At 41.1% G+C, this 21,004-nt stretch overlaps 1 protein-coding gene across 3 annotated transcripts in view; it reads right to left on the bottom strand.

Moving 5' to 3' along the window:
• Positions 1–20,305, bottom strand: part of MAD1L1 (mitotic arrest deficient 1 like 1) — a 373,922-nt gene extending 353,617 nt beyond the window's left edge. For 2 of the 3 annotated variants that reach the window (XR_011134664.1, XM_068908329.1), the window contains exons 1-9: positions 20,208–20,305; positions 18,769–18,922; positions 17,331–17,471; positions 15,364–15,543; positions 13,812–13,936; positions 13,000–13,081; positions 11,671–11,801; positions 10,288–10,402; positions 9,275–9,336 (exon numbers count right to left, since the gene is read on the bottom strand). Coding sequence is in view for 2 of the 3 variants with exons in the window: in XM_068908329.1 (XP_068764430.1) it covers positions 9,275–9,336; positions 10,288–10,402; positions 11,671–11,801; positions 13,000–13,081; positions 13,812–13,936; positions 15,364–15,543; positions 17,331–17,471; positions 18,769–18,918 (986 nt within the window). In the remaining variant the exon portion in view is untranslated. Of the gene's footprint in view, positions 1–9,274; positions 9,337–10,287; positions 10,403–11,670; positions 11,802–12,999; positions 13,082–13,811; positions 13,937–15,363; positions 15,544–17,330; positions 17,472–18,768; positions 18,923–19,912; positions 20,041–20,207 lie in introns of those variants that run through there. The other variant, XM_068908330.1, reaches the window with a different exon arrangement.
• Positions 20,306–21,004: the final 699 nt, after the last annotated feature.

The following is a 21,004-nucleotide window of genomic DNA, read 5'->3' as shown; positions in this document are numbered from 1 at the left end:
GAACTTAGTCTTCCTACAGGTTTAGCACCTCCTTCTAGCTGGAAAGGTTAAAACCGTTTCATCTAAATGCCAGTGTTAGCCTTGAGTATTTTTTTTTTTCTCCCTGGTATCACTCTCCCTTTCCTTCCCCTCCCCTCCACCATTTTCCATTTCTAGGCAGCAATTATATCTCCTGCCAGCCTTCACTAGAAGAACAGGCCAGTCCTTCTAGTCACCATCGGTTTAAGAGGCTCTCCAACTCCTACCAGCAACCTTTCTCTGCATTTAATTTCAACTAATCTTTCTCCACAGTGGGTGACGAGAACTCTAAGAAGCGTCTCCCAGGCCACCAACAGAGGTACTTGCACTTTTTCTTCTCTGCAGAAGCTTCTCTCCAGTACATCCTGTCAGCCTGTTATAAACAAGTAACACGGTCCTTGTCCTTCTACTGATTTCCACTGGATGTGCTACATTTTACAAAAGAAGTTCGTATCCAACTCCCAAGCACATGCAGCCTTGTGTTTTGTATCACTGAACTTCATCCCGCTTCTTTAATTTAATCCTTAGGGTCATTCAGTTCTGCTTATCCAGCTTTCGCGCTTTTATCAGTCCCCTGAACTCTGCATCATCAGCCGAGTTCTATCAGTACACACCAAATTTTTGCACCAAAACCATTATTGAAAATATTAAATGAAGTAGATCCTAGGGCTAATCTTTGAGGAGCCCTATTTGTCCTCCAATTTCCTTTTCAACGTTACTAAAACTATCCTTGCTTAAACAACTCCGTATGCACCTTATGATTATTCTGTAATTTCCATCTTCTCCCACTTGGTTTATGCTTTCTCAAGCAGCTCTCTTGATCAAATGTTTTACTGATGTTCACTTAAAAAAAGATTTATTGTGTTTTCTTTGATACAATAATCAATTTTCTAGGCCAAGAAAGCTGTTACGTTAGTCTGGTGCAATCTGTCTTGGTACTCCATGATTTAATGATAAAGGTATTTCCCTTGCCCTGTATACAAAGGTCATGCCCACCGGGACAAGGGAGCAGCAAAATATTAGAGTATGAATACTTAATGAGATGTTTTGTTTTTACTTGGAAAAGGTCCGTATATTTTTGCATTTTGTAAAAGGCATTGTAAAAGGATCCTCAATATCTTAAACAGGACCCCTTTTTACATTTTTTTTGGTTAAGAAGTTTCCCAGTAAAAATAAGACTTTGAGGATAGATTAGGTGTAACACTCCGCACATCCACAGGAGAGGGAAAGCATAGCGTGTTGACAGCCTCAGCAGAGAAATTTAGAACCGAAGAACTGAAGGATGCTATAATGGAAATAGAAAGTTAAAATTAAAAATGAGCTAGAGATTATAGAGGCTATTGGGTGTCTGGAAATGACAAAATGGGAAGCTGAATAAAAAAAGAAAAAAGAAATAAAAATATATATATATATATCAAGCCTGAGCGTTTGAGCCCTCTGACAGTAACAAACCATCTCCTTGCTGATTAGTCTCTGCTATTTAAATGATAATTTCACTTTAAGGCAAACAGGACTGCTTAATATAAGTAAAGTGGCTCTTTATAAAAGTGTCTGCACTTTCAAAAAGCTTCTCCTTTGCAGCAGAGTGAACACCTAAAGTTCAAGCTATTTACATATAACAAGGGTCACTACATGCTGGGAAAAAGCAGCTGCTTTTACCCAACAGTTTTTCAACAGCATCTCAGACACTACTTGCAAGAAACATGGCAGCAACACAAAATGAAGCCCTTGATTGGTGTGTCCCTGGTGGCAAACGAAGTACCTGCTGCGCAGAAGAAAACACCAACACACATTTCTTAAACTATTCCTATCTCAAGTTTATTGGTTTGGGAAATGCAGCACTACAAAAGCCGGAGCAATGCTGTATATTCTGATGGAAAGAGTTAAAGGAAAGAGAAGTGATACTTGCTCATAAACAAAGGGTCCATTGTCATCCTCGCTTCTGAAATAAAGTTCTCATCCCCCAGTAAGAACCTCCCATCTCTTCCACAACTTCGTTATTCTCCATACAGTTTCTGGAGGCCAACCACTTAAGTTCCTCAAACCGTCTTTAACGAACAAGACGGACAGTGTTCTAAGCTACTGTTCAATAGTTTTCTCTGCCTCCAAAATACTAGGTTTGCGATCCCAGAAAGACAGTTTCTTCAGCTGTTTCTAGGGCTTTGAAATGTAAAGCAAGGACAGACATACATTTCTGATGCGAGCTAACTACTTCTTCCTCCGATTCTCTGACTACATACTATAGCCTCAGTCCACCTAGATGCTAGGCGCTCATCCATTATGTTTTATACAATTTCTAGCTTTTCTTTGGACTCAAGACTTGTAACTCTGATGTATTCAAATGGAAATAAAGGCATTAACGGCAAAGGCAAAAGACCACTAACATCTTTGAACATCAAAGAGAAATACAGTGTTTTTGGAGAAAATTAATAGCATTGGATAGGAAAATGGTACAGCAGGAAACTTTGCCCAGCATTTCAATAAGGTACTGGCAGAAACAGATCTATAGCATTCTAATAGGCCTAAGGAGAGAGGCATACATGGCTGCCATATTAAAATTAAGTGGATCAACATCCTGAGAATTGGCAAAGAAGACTAAACTCCATGCTAAAGCACAGATCTGACATTAGGCCTCCAACATTAAGTTTAAATAAATCAATTCTTCCAGCACCTAAGGAGGCCTTAAGCCTCCCAAAACAGCATTCGGAACACTGTAAAACCTGGAGCTTCACATTTTGAACTAATAAAGGAACCGTTCCTCCCACCACACACAAAAAGCATTCTATTAGGGAAAGCTAAACACTAAGGCACCGTGGAAAGTGAAGAATAATGTGATTTCTAGCACAAGACAAGAGAACTGAAAACAGAAGAGCTCAGAGCCACGTTCCAGCATATGCTGCATGTCACGTTCAATGGGTGACAAATCTATTCCAAGAATTCTCCGTGTAAAGAAGGGTGGCTTCAATAGACGTCAAAAAATTACAAAAACCAACCAGAATTAATTTTCTGCTGAAGCTGCCATTTCAGTTTCGAGAGACAAAGGTCCTCCCTGGAACCATTCAGGCACTTCTCCCTCAAGATTTTAAATGCTTCCAAAGCAATGCTTTTATCTTTTACGCACACAAAAATCTTAAAAATACAGAGCATGTAACCCTTCTTTCTAAATAAGGAAAATGATCACCCCCACCATCCCTTCCAACCCTGGCTGCTCATTCACACTTCCTTTACCCTGCTTTGAACTACCATAAGCATTTATGCAAGCACAGAACAAACCTGATCAGCCAACTGATCTGGCTGAAAACTGATCTGTTTTCCATTCTAGATAACTTTTTGCCATGCAGGACCACCTCTTCCAGCTGCAGTGCTCACAGAACTAAAGCATAAAATAGCAGATAGGACCAGAACATTTTCCCACAGCAGGCAGCTGAGTCAGGAGCCCGCAGTGCTGTAAGCTGAGACTAACTTGTCCTGCAAGAGCAATATATAAGAGAAATTCTCATGACAGTCATCCCTGTGCAGATACCAGTAGAAATCCTTACTTTGAGAGATGTTGCAGGATATTAATACGCTGCATAAGCTGGCCTTCTTCAGAGTGAGATTTTTTTCAGCGTTTGTCAAACCCTCACCTTCAGAAGACAAATTTTTGATGACAAAATAAAGCTTTTTAGTAATAACTGTAAAATATAGTAGTATATCAATACAGCAGAGCAGCATATGATCCTTTCATGAGGGTCAGCTGAGACCTCACAAGTGGGAAGGAAAAATTCTCTAACAAGTACAGCTCTTGTTGCACACCCCCCTTTTTTTAATTATTTCCCTATATACAGTATTTATCATCTTTTCAGGTGCCCAGGGAATTCCCACTGTAATGAGATAGCTTCTTTTACATAGAGAATCTTGACAACAGCCATCATGCAATTTTCAGTATGTTCGCAGATCATAAATTACAATTATTTAGCTAACTTAGATGTACAAAATGAAGTTTCTACATCCTCATACCATGTTCATTCTGATTTTCTTCTCCAATTTGAGATTTAGCTCTAAAGTAGGGGCTCACCATTAGCCAATCTAGGCACATCCCTCCAAAAACATAGAAATTAGCATTTAAGTTCAAATTAGCTGTCCAGTCACAGAAATGCGTATGAGCAATTCAAGTTATTTCAACACGCACCACTTTGTGTATTTGTCACTTTTTTTTTTTTGAGCCAGCAACCACTTATTTATAACGGACATTCAGAGAAAGGTAAATTACTACCTTGTGAGAAAGAAGATTATGAGCCTCATTCACTACTGGGAAGATATTCAATGCCTTGGATAGAAGGGAGTGCAGAGTAGCTAAGCATAGATAATCAAGATTCAAAGAGGAAAGTAGAGAACTCCAATATTCTCCCTTCTTTTCTATTCACTGAAAAAAAAGAACACTAATCCACCACTAAATGCAGAATCAAGGAATTTGATTCCCTATTCCCTCCCTCTCCTCCCTTCCCCCCCAACTCCAAAAGCAGAATCTGCATAGAAGGACTTCCTGTACTGAGTGTAGCACCTGTGTAATCACAAATTACAACTGTGCTAACCACTGTACTAAATAGAGATGCTTGCCACTTAATTAGACCCTTTCTTAGAGCGGAAATGCATACACATTCACACTGTCTCCTCTTTTTAATTGGTCTCAGGCATTGCAGGAAGCTAGTCCCCAAGATTTGTCAGTCAGCCAGCCCACAGATGTTTCAGAAAGAAAACCAGGTCAGCACTAACAGGTTCACTTCTTTGGCTCTAGGCGACAGGTCAGCAGATCAGTGTCTGCTGCCTGCAGCTGGCAGGCTCCACTAAGTGAAAATGGTCCTCAAGCGTTGGCCTGAATTCCTGTCAAATCTGCACTTCTCTTTACAGGCCTGGACAGCGAGCACACAGAACAACTCTACCAGTTTAATGTGATACTATCACTGAAGATAAGTAAATTTACCCTTACAAACTGAAGGGCAACTACAGGTAGTCTCCAGATCCATGTTTCATTAAACCTAGGAGAAGGATGCCTTATACTGTAAGCATCAGAGGACTAAGACCTGCCTTCCAATATAACTGGAGCTCAAGTATTAGCAGTATTAGATGGTGCTCAAGAAAGCTCAGACCATGACTGGAGCTGCTGAGTAGCACAGAAGAGTCTGAGCACAACTGCTTCGTCTTCTGACATGTCAGCCTCACCTCCAACTTCCTCACTGTATCCCACGACCCTTCAGAAAAGGGCTGCTGATCTCTTCCTTGCTTGGGCAGGGAAAAAAGAAAAGATTCTGAAGAGTAATGCGAAAAAATCCTTTATCCTCATCTTCCACACCCACACCCCTCAGCCAGGAGTATTATTTGCAACAGAAAATGGTGCCCAAAAAAAAGGTAAGACCTATAAGGCTATATCTCTGAGACTACTGAAAGAGAAGGTCATTATCAATATATTTGATCCTCTTCCTATCCACAATTACACTCTAACATCTAAATCCTTCAGCGCTACAAAGGAATTCTGCTGTACATACACACAGATCTTTGAGCCCAGCAGGCGAAAACATGAAAAATTCTGAAAGTCTGTACTTTTAATTAAAAAAAAAAAAAAACCCACACACACACAAAAACAAAAAACCACCACATCATATAGAACTTTACTATCTATTTTCTCTTCAAAAAAATACTCTGGGACTGAAACCCCTCTGAAGCTCTGCTGCTTGTGACCCACCTCAGTCAGTCTTCAGAAATGTGCATAACTTTTCAACGTAACTTCAACCTTTTAAAACTTGCAATCTTCTGCCACTACAGACAAATACGAAGAAAATTTAGCATTAACTCCTGCCAGTTGCTCTCAGTGACTATTAGTATTTGACTTAAAACCTGCCTGATCTTTAAAATATATCTGAGGCATATCTTTTTGCAACATCCAGCACTCCAGGATATACGTGTTTAGGGAGAGTACCACCACCTGGCTGACTCATATGACGATAAAGGCAACATTAGCCACAGAAAAGAAGCAACAAAAAAGGCTTTTTTTAGATGAAGAGCTCATGGAACACCCAAATACAAAGTAGAGGTTGTTATCTTCTACATGCTGCAGAAGGGGAAGAAAATCAGATCAATAACAGTGCTGCTCTCAAGGATGCAATCGTAGGACTCGGGTTGGGGAGAGAAGAAACAGGCTTTGAACAACTCCTTATAAAAGAGAATGATTGAAAACCAGGGGATGGAAATATAAAGTTTAAAGAGTTTAAGGAGAAAAACAGTGTATTCTATATCATTAGAGAATTATGCAAATCTTCTTCACACTGAGTTACTACCATAAGTAGAAAAAAACCCTACTGGACAAGGAGACACAACGATTGCATGTTTGCAGCATTAAACAGGTCTTAAAAGATTTGACAGCAACAGTGAACAATATTCATTAGACTAGCTGACTCTTAAGATGCTCAGCTGACGGTTTTTACAGGAGGCTGAGCCTGCCGGACTAGAGCTGAAACCATTTTTCTCTGGCAGCAGGAGAAAGGGTGCCATCTCGTGGATGGTTCTGCACATTGCCATCAACAGGAACTATCTGCCTCTTGCCACACAGCCAGACATCCCACAACCTTTCAGAAACATTTTTCTGTTAAAATATACGTTGCAAACGGCAGGCAAGAAGCTACCTGGAAACTATTCCTGAACTAACAGTGCAACTCTGAGGAAAAAGCCAAGCCTGTCAAGGTTGCTCTGGTTCTTGACGGAAGATGGTCAAGAACTCATTTACGCAAATATCGTATTTTGTAGAAATACAAACTACATCAGTGTCCCGCAAAGAGAGTACAAGAAACTTGTTTCATCAAAATAACTCTTTCTTATTAAAAAGCCCTACAATAGCCACACAAGAATATCCTTCTCAGAGTAAGTGTAAGACTTTTCCACTCACAAAACGAGAATTTCAAAAGTTTTGTGCGTTTTCTCCCCTTCTGCAGTTGAAACCAAATCCTACAGCAGGGACTATCAAGTCAAAATGACAGATGACAAACAAAAATCCCTAGCAGCCTAATAATAACAGATACAAATAGCTCCAAAACATACTACAAGAGCTCCTACACAACAAAATTACATCCAAGATAAAACCTAGAGCCAACTGCATCAGAAAACCCCCCAAGGTGCAGCATTATAAAACACTTAGCTCTTTCTAAGTTTCCAAAAAGAGTTCAGTACTAAAACATTAAGATTAACATTCCTAAAAGCTGCACCCTCCTTTCCAAGGGTTTTTACATAAAATTACACTCAAAAGCCTGAGCATGAGCCAACCTGACAAAAAGTCTGCTGGGACCAGGCAATCAGTGAACAGAATCATTGAGAACAGACAGAAGCCGTCCTGTGGAAGTGCTGGAGGAAACGGAAAGCCATCCTCTCTTAAAAATCCACAGTGTGTAGGCTTTTCCCCTACGTTCTGTGCACCAGTGAAGAAAGTAAAAAGAAAAGATGAAAAGTCATAATGCATTCCCTTTTTCCTTGCTCATCTAGTTACTAGCAAACAGCACGCTGCTCTGACTCTTTGGGACAACCATCCAATTTGTTCCTATTTTCTTCTACTCTGAGATGGGTAATTTACTCTCTTAAAACTGCCACCAATGGCATGCTCCAAGAATCTGACTGGGACAATGATCTCTCTTTATATTCATCTTCTTCATATTCCTGACTAAAAATAAATGAACATGCTGTAAGAAGTCTAAGCAAAAAAAAAAAAAAAAAAAAAAAAAGAAAGAAAAAAAAGGAGGAGGAGGGAGAGAGGGATCACATGTATGAGAAGGCACCATTAACAGCATTAAACAATATGGTCCGATCAAAAAATCTAACACTTTACAGCAAACATTCTGATTTTAAATGAAGGAGTTACTAGATTTCAACAGGCAGAGTCACTTGGTTCCATTTCTCTCCAATTCTCTCCCACTGTGAAATTATCTCATTAAACTTTTTAACAGTTTGAGGTAAGTAAAAAGCTTTTACTCCACTGTCTGATGGAATAAGTTTTGTGAAAAGGATTCCTACTATTTCTGTCCATTCCCTGCCCATAGATTTAGCACAACTCTAAGTTCATCTAAATGCACGTATCCTGAGCAGAAGGAATAGTCTCAAGCATGCTATCTACTTGCATGCCTCTAGAAATAAGTTTATTGTCCTTATTAAACAGAAAACACTGAGAAAATTAAGGAGCTTTCCCCACTGAATGTAAACGTGCTGTACACGAAGCAGCAACATGCCCAAACCAGAAACACATATCCAAACACTCCCGTCTCCAGATAATCCCCGCAGTGTGCAGACATAACTCCTTTTCTGTTGTTGGGCACAAGTCAAAGGAAGAAAGAAACAACTGGAAAAATGAGGTTCTGCAATTCATGTTGCAGCTCAGGCCTTGATCCAATATTAAAGGTGATCTGTGCAATGATGTTCATAGCAAGGCAGCTCTTCACAGTGAAGCATCTCTCCTTCTAGCATAAACACAGTGTAAATATTTGGAGAAAATAAAACAGTGCTGAAGTGTGTGACACTTAAAAGCATCCTACCTACACAGAACCTTCCGCGGAAGAACAAAAATGATCAGGAGGAGATACACCATTTCCAGCCCTTCATTACACCACATACACACCAGAGACCTTAAAAAATATCTAGTTGAATGCTTCAGATGTCAGAAAGAGTTGTTAAGTAGCAGTGCACAAAGAGACTAGCTGGTTTTATACCTCCCCCCACCCTTTATCAGGAACCGAGAAGTTTATTTCATTTCTACCATTAGATAAAGACCAGTTGTTAACTCAGCCAACTGCTTTGGAGGAGAAAAGTCACAACAACATGATTTGACAATTTATTTCAATACCAGATTTCAAAGAAATTGCACTTACAATAAGTTATTACAAGTACATCCTTTACTCTGGACACACCCTAAAATCCTCAACGTTGACTGATTATACTAGCAGAATCCCTACCTAATCATGAATGTAACTATATGCAAGAATTTCAAAGAATTCAAAACAACTCAGCCCTCAGAGACATCGGTCAAGCTGACTTAGTGAAAAACATTTGTCAGTTCCCAAAGATACTTTATGATAGTATGTATCTTACACTTCTTTTCATTTACAATAAAAAGTACTGGAAGAGCTTCCACAGGCAGACCAGATAGCAAGAGCAGCCTGATCAACAAGCTTCAGGCATCAGGATGACTAAGAGGAAAAGACAGTGGTGTAAGAGTTTTAACTCCTCAACTCTGAGCACATACCTGATATTTAAGCCAGTGCTCTGGTCCAGTTTCTCCCAGCTTTTTAATTTTCCCAGAAGTTTCTAAAGTGGAGATCAAAAGAAGAGTTAAAGTACTGTTCTAAGAGCTCCTTTCCTGCACTGTTTTATTCTCCATTCAAACTTAAGTGTCTTTCCTTTCTCTCCTGTGAATTTCATTATCTTCTTATCTAGCACTTCTATGCTGTCATTCTCCAGCTCTCACAAACAGTTATTTTCCCAGTCACTATAGTTCCGTGACATATGGAACCCGCTTCATTGCTATGTATATCCAACCCTATGAGCTCCCACCACTGTACTAGACCTTGGTAGACTAGACTTTTGGTCGAGGAGTGGGAGGAGCAGAGGAGGATGCTTGCATTTCCAACATAAGTTCTATAGCAGCTCGAGTGCCTGCTTGCCCTCTTCCAGTTCTTCCTACAGCTTCTTTAGTTTCAGTCAACACCAGATCAGATTATCCAAAACTAATCAGCCATCATTACAGATCTACAAATGATCAAGCTTATGCATTTAGGTTAATTTCTTGACAACCCAGTGCATGCTTGCTACAGGGTGGGATGGAAGCAAGACAATTACATTCATTAAAGACTACATTCTGACCTGCTAGCTTGAGCAACAATCCAAATACATATCTTAAGTTCTTACCATATGCCTGTTCAGCAACACCCTGTCTGGGAAGAGCTAAAATGTCAAAAAATGCATGTCTCGCAGAAGCGAGGTGAAAGAGACAGCAAGGCAAAAGAAGACACCGTGATGGGACTGTTCGTTATAGAAAATTTCAGTTCTACTGAACAGCAGATATCCTTTTGCATTTTTATCCTCCATTGCCATAACTCCCCTCATGTTGACGCTTCGGAAGTTTAGGAAATGCCTGGTTCAAACCCCTTAATTACAGTACATAGCTTAAGTAACACAATAGAGAAACAGGCTAAAAGATAGAACAAGCAACAAAGAAAACCTCTGTTTACTCATCCACCAGCGTTCCTAGCTTCTCACCTCATTCTCCAATTCCAGGGTCACCAGCTGTGCTTGGAGTTTCTCATAGCGTTCCAGCTTCCTTTGCAGACCTTCCACCTCCTCTTTAAGCAATCCATTGTTTTCTTTCATTTCCCTAGAGTGAAAAGCAAGACATCCATTAAGTAACCATGCAATTCAATTCCCCCACACAAACCAAACTTTCAGATACACACAAAATTACTAAGGAAGCATAAAACATTGGATAGACAATACAACGTTCAGCTCACTCACTTCTATAACACTCACTGCAAAACCACTGCTACAAAAAAATGCAGCTGTACTGAATTCCATTTTTCCACTGTAAGTGCTGTTCTAATTACGTCCAAACAAACTGAAGTTTTGTATCTGCTTTACTGACTGGCAGAACAGTATGACAGGTAGCAAGACTCCCAAGTCCAATTTCAGTTAGTCTGAATGCAGAGCTGGAACACAGCAAGCGGTAGACACTCAGGGGTTTTTGTACTCTGTGGTGACTGAGCAAGTATGGAGACCGCTTCTAATCTACTTCAACAGAGGTGTGCAAGGGTGAAATAAAGCTGACCTCTGTTGAGAGCATAAAAATGAGTGAGAAAAAATTCCAAGATAAACAAGCGAAAATGATAATGAAACATCCACAAGAACAAAGTCAAGACATTATTTAACTTTAGAGTAAAAAACAGCTGGCAAGATCAGACACTCATATAATTTAGGGGCTTTTTGTTTTGTTTTTAAGATGCACCTAAAGATGGAAATTAAGTTCCCTATTCTTAAAAAAAGTCTTTAACCAAACTATTTGGCATTACATAGGAACTGAATGTTTCAAATTGTCACTTCAGAAACCCAGAAAGTCTGCTCTACAGGGGTCTATACAGAGTGCTTTATAAATTTAAACAAAAGGCTTTGCAAACATTCAAACATTACACCAGTACAACAGAGCTTTAAAGTAGTGGTAACAATAACTAAGCAATAACCATTATTACAGAAATGTTCAGCTGTCTCTCCTCTCTATGGGGATTTCTTTCACAAACTTGTCTAGAAAGAGTTCATGACTATCTTTTAACAGTGAATCTTTTCTAATAAGTAGGTATCACCCTTCAAAGTCATCAGTACTCATTCTGTGAAGCTCTCACTGTGATCGGGAAGATGACGCAGATCTTCTCAAATCCCATCATCTAGTAACATCATAACACTGCTTAATTGAGATGCAGTATTTGCATAAGATATTTAAACTTATTTCTAAAGTTTCCCATGTGGAGGTGCAGCATCATATGCCACACTACAAACCATATAAGTTAGATGCAGGGATTTGAAAGTCCTTATAGTGCAATTGTAGAAGGTACAAAAGAGCAGAAGACAGTCCTCTCAACAACTGAATCCTTTTACCTGAAATAGGCATTTTCCTCCCTGAGCTGGCGCAATTCTCGCTCCATTTTTGGGAAGCGGGCCAGCTCTGCCTTCATGTTCTTGACAATTAAAGCATCATGTTCCTGCTGGGAAAGCTTCTGTTCCAGATCCTGGAAAACAAGACATGACAAGAGATTAACTCAGAACTAATAACAACTACCTCTCTGTTGTACTCTTAACTAGACAGAATCAATGACTCAAACGAAGTTGGAAGGGACCTCAGGAGGTCATCTGGTCCAATCCATCATTCAAAGCAGGACTTGCTACACTCGTAACAGTTGAACAGGTCTCTTCTCTACACTCTTATACTTACCGTTAGTTTCTCGAGGGTGGTGGGAGAGAAGAAGAATCTCTGCTAACCATTAGAACGGTCGTCTTCTATCAACTAAATAAAATCCCTGATCTTCCTGTCCCCTGTCCCTCCATCAATAAACTGTACATAAACTGTGAGAAAGGGCACTCGCATGGCCTTAAAGAATTAGTAATGAGAAGACAGACAATCACGCCTTTTAGCATTAGGGTAAACATTGCTTTTTTCCAAAAAGGTAATGAAAATTCTTTAGAACGCCACTGCAGTCCGACTATCGCAATAGTCCTGTTTCCCCACTTTTCCTTCCCCTGGCTCTGACTACAGGAATGCAGTGAAGCTGCCTTTCAGCGTAGCTTTACTTTATGGCAGAGGCAATGCCACAATCATTATCTGCTCAAAGCAAAGTAACTCTCTACATGTCTCTCTCCCAAAAAGATAAGAAGCAAAAGGAAAAGACTCACTTCCACCAGCCTGCATGTTCATTTGAAACGACAGAAAGCACTTCTATACGCACATTTAAGTCAGTGTTTTTGAAAGCTTTGCAAGTAATTGCACTTTACAAAGAGCTAACCACAACTCCAGAGGAAGTATTTTCCAAGAAGTAGAAACATAACTGTAGCTACTGGGTTCGTCCTCCACTATTTAAAAAAAGATTGCTCTAGAATATTAATGCATTGGGCTCTGGCACAAGATCAAACAGAGCATTCATCCAGAGTACTGCATAAGGATATAAATCAGTTCTCTACAGAGAAAGCATAGGTAGATTATTTCCAGTCTATCAAGACAACAAAGATGAGGAGTGTCATACAAAGGCTAATTATGGGTAGCCTTGTCCATCCAATTGATTTCAGCCAACTTCAGATCTCCCCGGCCACAAGATCTGATTCTTACATGACTAATTAATCTCTTCCAAAGAAGAGCAGAAGTGTTTAAAAAAGACTGTTACAGGAATAGAAGATTAAAAACTAAAACTCTGTACAGGTCCCAGAGTTACTTACCTTAATCTTCTGTTCATATTCTGCCAGCAGGGATTGGCTTGCTTGCAGTGTCTGGATTTGCTGACTAGCTTCTTGCCATTTTCTATTAGATGTTTAGACACAAGAGACATTGAGCACACAGGAAGCACGCACTAGGAACAAGCCACATGCAGAAGTATACGGCACAAACATTTTCAAACCCTGCTAACAAGGTATGTTGGACTGTTACAGAAGATTGCCCTAGACTCAGTTTCACACTCATACCACCTTCCTCTAGTTCACAGACAGAAACCTCTATTTTTATTAAGAGGATGCATCTTGAGAAACACTCAAAAAAACAAGCCACCTTCACTCTGAAACCAACAAACATACACTCACAATACATTAACTTAACTTAAACCAGAAAAACAGTGTGTTCAAAATTGAAGAACTGACTATAGTAAGCAAGGAAGAATACAGTCATTGTGTATTTCAACTACCCCTCAACTATGATTTATGGATTGATACTTTTGTAATGTTCAGTCTATAAAATTCAGATTAGCCTTTCCCACCCACCTGCCTTCCGTTCACTCCCAGCACGAGCACAAGACATCCTTGAGAGATTTTAAGCTTAAGGTTTTTTTCCCCCCACCTCCTCTCAAGGTAAAATTAAATTGCTCCTCAGAGCTAGTTTCAAATAACAGTTATAACCTGCACATCCAGATCAAAGAACCCCTTTGAAGAGCAAAAAAATCAAACGCTGCTAGAAGTTTTGAGTGACAGCAGCTGCAGAAGATTGAAGTTTTGTTCGCCTTTTTTCTCCCCCCGCAGTCAGTCGTTCATCCCCTGCTTACTTGTGTTGAACTTCCAGCTGTTCCATCAGCTCCTGCTTCTGAGAGTCTTGGCTTGTCATCTGCATCTCTTGATTCATTATATTCCATTGCAGCTCAGATATTTTCCCTTTTAATACAGTGATCGTCTGAATTAGCAAAAAGAAAGAATAAATACATGAGCCAGTGAGTCTACAAGCTGGACATTATGGACAGCGATGCGCTCCTATCAAATCCCATCCGAAGAGCACAACACTGAACCCATAAATAACCTCGCAGTCTTGCAAATCTTCAGACCTGCAAACTTACCTCAAAAGGCAAGACAAAAATCTTTTAGATGCTTTCATCTGCCACCCAAACTGTCATTTCCATTACCTATTAAGTGGGTGACCTCAAACTGGCATGCAAACAATCAAGCCTTAAAGCTAGATACACAGGGATATATATTAAAGATTAAAATTATCCCACAACCATGCCAACTAAGTTTTTTTCTGGGTTTCAAAACTCAAAGTGCCTGGGTCTTCCTCACCTAAACAACATAAGCCTTGTCCTCCTTAAAAATACACACCAGCATTCCTTTGAATTCAGTTCTAAATGTCTAAACTCTAAAGACCAAGTCATAAGTTTGGATCAAACAGACATGACTCAGACAATACCAGAGAGAATGTTTTGAGATGTTTAGCTTTTATATGTATAAAAGCTTTCTAGATAAAGAGACACATAGGATTCTTATCCTGGTATTGATGGTTATGGAAATAAAAAGAATATAGAAACAGAACTGCTGAAAGTATTTCACATGGGATTAGTTTCTCTCAAGTGCCATCAGCGCCTTCTTGTTTTTATCACTGAAAGCTGGTATGTTATCTCTGTTTACCTGCTTTATCACACAGATGCATTACCTTTCCAGTGATGCCTAAGCAGGAGGAAGGCTTAAGGACTTAGTAGCTATTGATCCATAGCTGGTGCAGGAGATCAAATTAAACAGAAGAGGTTACAAATGCACTAGCTTAACTTAGTTATAATAGTGTCTGAAAAGTTTGAGGGTTGACAAGGTGGTCTGTTCATCCAGAAGAATTGAAGTTATTATTTTAGCATTCATTATGCAATGGAACATGTAGGCATTTAAGACAGTTTTGGAAAACATGACTTGTATATAATTTTGGTCTCACCCACACTACAGTTCCCCCTACTTCCCTAACCATTTTCACACCTTCTTCTTGGCTTACCATTTGCTCCATCGTTTTTCCCCATTCTTTACTCAATGTCACGTAGCCTGACATCTAAACCTAGACCCTGTCTCTTGCCTTGCACTTCTCTTCTCCTCCTCCACATCAACCTGTCTAAGCAACCTCTTCTCTTTATTAACTAACACAGCAACCTCTTCTGGCCTTCACTTGCATCTGGACTTGTTTAAGCTCTAAGTTTCAACAGTAGGGACACACATCATCAGGGTTTATTGTTCTCCAGATGATGAACACAGTGATTTCAATTTGTGTAAAAAAGATCATTTTTAATGCACAAGATCCTCAAAGTCACCTGAAGCTATGAGTGCATTAGAAAATTACTCTTTTCTTACTTCATTAGCTTCAGCTAATTTGCTCTCCTTCTCTTGCAGCTTCTTGCTCATGGTCTCCATGCTCTTTTTATAGGATTTGTTCATCTCCATTTGTTCTTTCAGTTTATTTTCAGCTTCCATTTCCCTTTCCTGATACTGCTTTATGCGTGTGAGCAGTTCCTGGTTACGGTCAGCCTCTCGCTTGGAAAGGAAAAAAAAAAATGCAAAGAGACATAAGAAAGTAGCACACAGTGAGATCCTTTTCTTTCTCCTGTCTCTACTCCTTACTGCAGTCACAGAAGCATCACCATGACACAATGTCACTTAGACCATAGCTTTTTAACCCTCACACTAGCAAGGTGCAAAATCTTACTGGCAGCATCTCAGTGATAAGGGAATTACCCAGGGCAATGGAGCTAGAAAATTAACAGAGTCCGAGTCTCTTTGAGTGAGGCATTAATATTAGAATACAGACAGGGATCCACAGACTCTACTACATACTTTACAGCAGATCGAATAAGAAAACACTTGGTGCTCCAAGTTAAAACTGACCCCTGCATAGTAAGTTTCCTTTCAGAATCTCAGACCTCAATACTTGAGTTAAAAGACGAGTTTCCCTTTGCAGTTTCTGGAATTTGTACGAGCTTGCATAATAGAAAAGAAGTCAGATTTAAACGCAGTTCTGTCAATGAATACAACAAAACCAACATTGTATGGGGTCAGGCTTTTCAGCCACATTTGCTCTATTTTTGCTCTCTGACAACCTTTCGTACACCATGTCAGTGTATTCCTACCACAAATTGATTAGCACTTATTGAAAAATGTGTAGTAAATTGCTTGGCTAATCAAAGCAAATCGAGACACAGATTTACATAGTAAGCAAGGATTATGCAAAGTAATGTGTGGTTCCTAAAACCTTTATCCACATGACTCATAAAACACAGAATCTGAGCCGGGTAATTACCACGGTGCTGGATTAGTGCTGCTCCCTTTTGTACCAGTATTTCAAGGGTTCTGTGACTGACTCAGCTAGATTCTGGTTTGAACTCTTCTTGGTTTAATTCCAAGATCACCTGACTTCAGATGGAATGAGGAATTTAGTCACTGACCTGCTACTTCACAACTATACACTAAATCTGTCTCCCAGCACCCTTTGAAGAAAAAACATTTTGTTGTATTTTATCTTTTTTAAAGATTTCTTTAAAAAAAATCAGCTGCATATAAAACCTTCATTATGCTACAAAACCCACAGCTCTACTGCTTATTTCATTTACATAGTTAAACGAATATATATGGGCATAAAACCAGAAAGCAATAAAAGTTATTAGTCCCTGTGTGGGGTTCACAGCCTTATCAATGCCGGCCCTCTTGCGTGACAGCGCATAGCTGGCATTGCTGTTATCCCAATTAGTTACAGTCACACAAACTAAATGTTTGCAATTGTGCCAGCGGAAGTTTAAATTCTTTTGGGAGAAAAAGGTTTAAATACTTCTGGGAGAAACCAGCAACAGCCTCTTTTGTTATTGCTACTCATGACAACTTCAGTGCTAAATTAACAGAAACCTAGTGATCAGATCATCAGTTTATCAACCAAACAAGGTGCGAATGTGGCTCTTGTCCACATCAAGAAGTAGTGCAGTCAACTATGAATAGAACTGTAGAGCAAAACAGTTGGTGCTGCAAACTTGACACCCACACCGTATATTTTTCAGGAGCATTAACTACAAATTAGCTCAGATCTTGCCCTGAAGAGTGAACATCCACTGGCAGTTGGAGAACACCAGGCTTGCTCCTGGAGTACAATTTTTTTTTTTTGTTTGATGAAAAGGTCTAGTATACACAGTCTGAGACACAGCTCAATGCAAACCAAAGCACAGCACATGATCAAAACCACACCCCTGACCCAAACTAAAACACTAACATAGATGTACTACATATGTTCTGACTGAGGCCTATGATATCAAACCATCAGCAGCTGTTGTACTTACCTCATAGTTCCTGGCATTAGTATTAGCTGCCTTCTCTAGCTCAATGCGAGCTCTTTTGTGGCTAAGCTCCATCTGCATCTTCTCTCGTTCCACCTGCAGGAGCTGAGATTTGGAATGGATCTGCCCAGCTTGTTCTTCCAACTGGCCAGTTCATATGTGAAGAGGGATATTACACATCATTAATAGCACTGCAACCCATACTATCCAGCTGACACTTGCATAGTATTTTACAAAATTACAAGGGAACTATCACCTCACTTACGTCTTCCCAAACAAGCTGCGGATTGGGAAGCTAAGGCTAAGAGTTCGACAACATGCTCAGAAACCCACGTCAAATTAATGTTAGTTACAAACAAGTGAATTTTAAATTCCTCACTAAGAATTTCTCATCCAAATTCTAGAGGCCCTCTATCTGACAAAACACACTTCTCTACCTAAAAGAGGGTTAATTCCAAATCCCCCAAGCTTTATAAAAGTAACAGCAACTAACCAAGAAGCAGAGCTCATTTTTCCCATGAAATGTAATTGTTGAGCAAAATAGCATGTTTTTCTACAACCTGTTACAATATATTTTTTATCTATATGACTGAATGCTTCGTACAAAATTATTTTAAAGCACTTATAATATTAATAGAACACCTCACTTCTAAGCAATATACGATCACCATATATCTAGCGAAGGCTCTGTAACCAGAGAAGTACTACAGACAGAAAACACACAAATTTTTGTCAGCAACCTCAATGCAAAGGAGATTTACATTAAAAAAAAAAAAAATAAACAACCACCACCTTATTGTATACTTAGGAATTTAAATAGAACTTATATCAAGATATAGACTGCAGAAATGTTTCTGAGTCTAATATAGAGTCCCTAATATAGAGTCCAAGATGTCATCCTACTAGATGTCTTATGAACACAAAGCAAAACAAAATCAGAAAGGCAGCTTACAGGAAAAAGTCACAACAATCAATGGATTTGAATAGAAGAGGATAAGGTAGCAAAACTCGTTGGCATATCGAAGCCATGGCACTAGTGCAAGTCTCCTATATGCATCAAGGCAAAGAAATTTTAAAGAGGGTGGTGAAAAATGGTAAACAAGATAACTTACTGGAAATACACCTGTTAAGCAGCAGACTGAAAGCAACTTACAATTTAATTTTCTGAGCTGGTATACTGATATAATCAGTGAGGAAGAAATTCAAAGGACTTTCCTTAAATTTTCACAAGACAGAAATACACATAAGGCTAACACTTAAAAAAAACTTAAAGAATGTTCACCCAAAGCAAACTTCTCCATTACTGAGCATGCATAAATAGCAATTTTAGAAAGAACGGTCAGGTCTTAATGCAAACGATCTTGAATCACACAGAATCAAAAGGAGTCTACATTCATAGTGAGGTGATGCTGCAGGTATCAGCAAGAGGAGGATACCTCACCTGCACCCTCTGCTGGTACTGCATTTGCAAAGAGCTTTGCGATGATCCTGGCGTAGCCAGCCCAGACACCCCCTCCACACGCTGTGCAATGAAGTTGTTGAGAGACCTCAGGGTGGAGAAGACAGTAGTATTGTTTTCCAAGTCCTCCATGGCTCTGCAAATACACAGAAAGTTATCAGCAAAACATTCAGAGCAACCTAGTGTCTACTGGCTGCTCTTCTAACAAGAGACACACTGCCCTGGGTAACACTGAAGGCAAGATCTTCCTATTTACAGCATACAAAACCCAAACTGTTAGTGACTGCTGAGATTCACAGATTACTGCTGGGATCAGTGTGAACCAGAAAACACTATCCAACTGAGGCTGAAGATGAGAGACTGATGCAAGAGAACCTCTCTCCCCTTAGTTCTCCACCTGAAATTGTACATTTTGTATTTAAATACATTTTCCCCTGAGTCTCAGCCCATAAATATACAAACAAGAGGTGTCATAAGTTACGCAAGACTGAATTCTCCCTTGCTATATGATCAGAATAAAGCTGGGGTACAAGTTAACATTGTGCCAGGGGAGGTCCACAGCACGTAACACCAACAAACCGAACCCTTGCTACTCTTCCTCGACACACTGTAAGGCCGGGGGTAGGAAAAGACCTAAACCCATAGAGCAAACTCTACCTTGTACACAGCTACGAACCTGATCCTGGTTTCCAAAAGTCACTCTGGAACCTAACTTTCAATGACGAGACTTCCCAGGTTCTAAGGTCACTTTCAAAAGTGAAATTTTGGGCTCTCGTTCACGCACAGACTTGAAATTCTCCCCTCAAAGCGTTGTTAGAAGGCCAAAGATAAGTCAAGCGTGGAGCTCAAAGAAGCCTGTAAGCTGCTCTCAGGAGACCTCAGGAGCCTGCAGGGATTTACACCTCACGCAGTCCCAGAACCAGGAACCCCAAAACACAACATCTGCACAGGACACAGCGCTGGGACAACCTCCAGGCTCGTGCGTGAGCAGCACAGCGCAGCACTTAACAATTTACAGCACCACGAAAAGGGGGGTGGGGGGGTGGGGGGAAGGAGAAGCACACTAACAACAGACCAGCTGGAAAAACCAAACGACAACGTTTATTCGAAGTAAGGGCTTCAGTACCAGACACCAGTAAATCCAAAAGAGACCAGTGCCAACAGGTAACCGGGCTCCAGCGAGCCCGTTCGGGAAACAAACGGATCCGGAGAAAACAAGGGGACTGGGAAGACCAACTCGCCCTTCACCACAGGCTCCGGCCGGCCGGCAGGCCGCGCCGCGCTGCCCGGCCCCGGCGTCGGCCCGGCGGGGAGCCCCGGGGGCTGCCGGGGGGGACGGGGACAGGGACGGGGACGGAGACACGGGGACGGCGCGAGGGGCGGCGGGGCGGGAGCCGCGGGCCGGGCCGGGCCGGACTCACCCGCCACAGCCGGCGGCGCGCGCCGCCGCTTGGATCTCCCTCCTCGCCCCGCCGCCGAGATCTCACGGGAACTCGCGCCCAGCTCCCGCGAGAAGAGCGCCCGCGGCCGCCGTAATGCTGCGAGTGCGTGCGCGCAGCAGCGCCGCCTACCGTAATGTCCGGCCGGCGCGCCCCAGCACGGCTCCGCTGCCCCATAACATGCGGCGCTCGCTCTGCCCCCGGCTGCCCAAAACGCTGCCCCGTCCCCTCTGCCCTTAGGCCAGGACCTGCCTCTCGCCAAGCCCACGCACGTGCCGGTGCTGCGGAGTGAAAAAAGCAAAATCCTGGGAAAGATAAAGGGGAGCGTTAGCTCTGATCAGCTGCTGCTGCCCTTAGCAAACCCTCCAGAAAACTGAGCTGCTCCGGCTGTTTCTTAGATTCTCATCGCTCACTTTTAAAGTATCAGTAAAATAGAGATCTATGGGGATTAAAAGAAAACTGCGAAAGCTCATCCCATGGGGCTATTGTGATCATAAGTTTAAGTATCAACCTCATTTTACAGGGAAAAGAAAAGGCAGGTAACAGCAAAAAGCCAGCAGTCCCGGGGGCCCGCTTTGAGGCATGCGGCCTCTGTTTTCATCCTTTCCCCAGAGTCCGCGCTATGTAGGTTAGATGCTCCAGGCACTAAACATCAGCAAGACACAGGCTTTGCCCGTGGGTTTCGCAGAGGGAGACAATCAGTCTAGCAGCAGGGCTCCGTTCCCAGTTCAGAGGGGAAATACCGTCACGGAGAAGGGGTTGTAGCTGGCCCTCCCACG

The sequence above is a fragment of the Struthio camelus genome, chromosome 15 (assembly GCF_040807025.1).
Source record: "Struthio camelus isolate bStrCam1 chromosome 15, bStrCam1.hap1, whole genome shotgun sequence".
Lineage (NCBI taxonomy): Eukaryota > Metazoa > Chordata > Aves > Struthioniformes > Struthionidae > Struthio > Struthio camelus.
The sequence above is the reverse complement of the archived record's forward strand: the minus strand, read 5'-3'. Positions and strand labels throughout refer to the sequence as shown.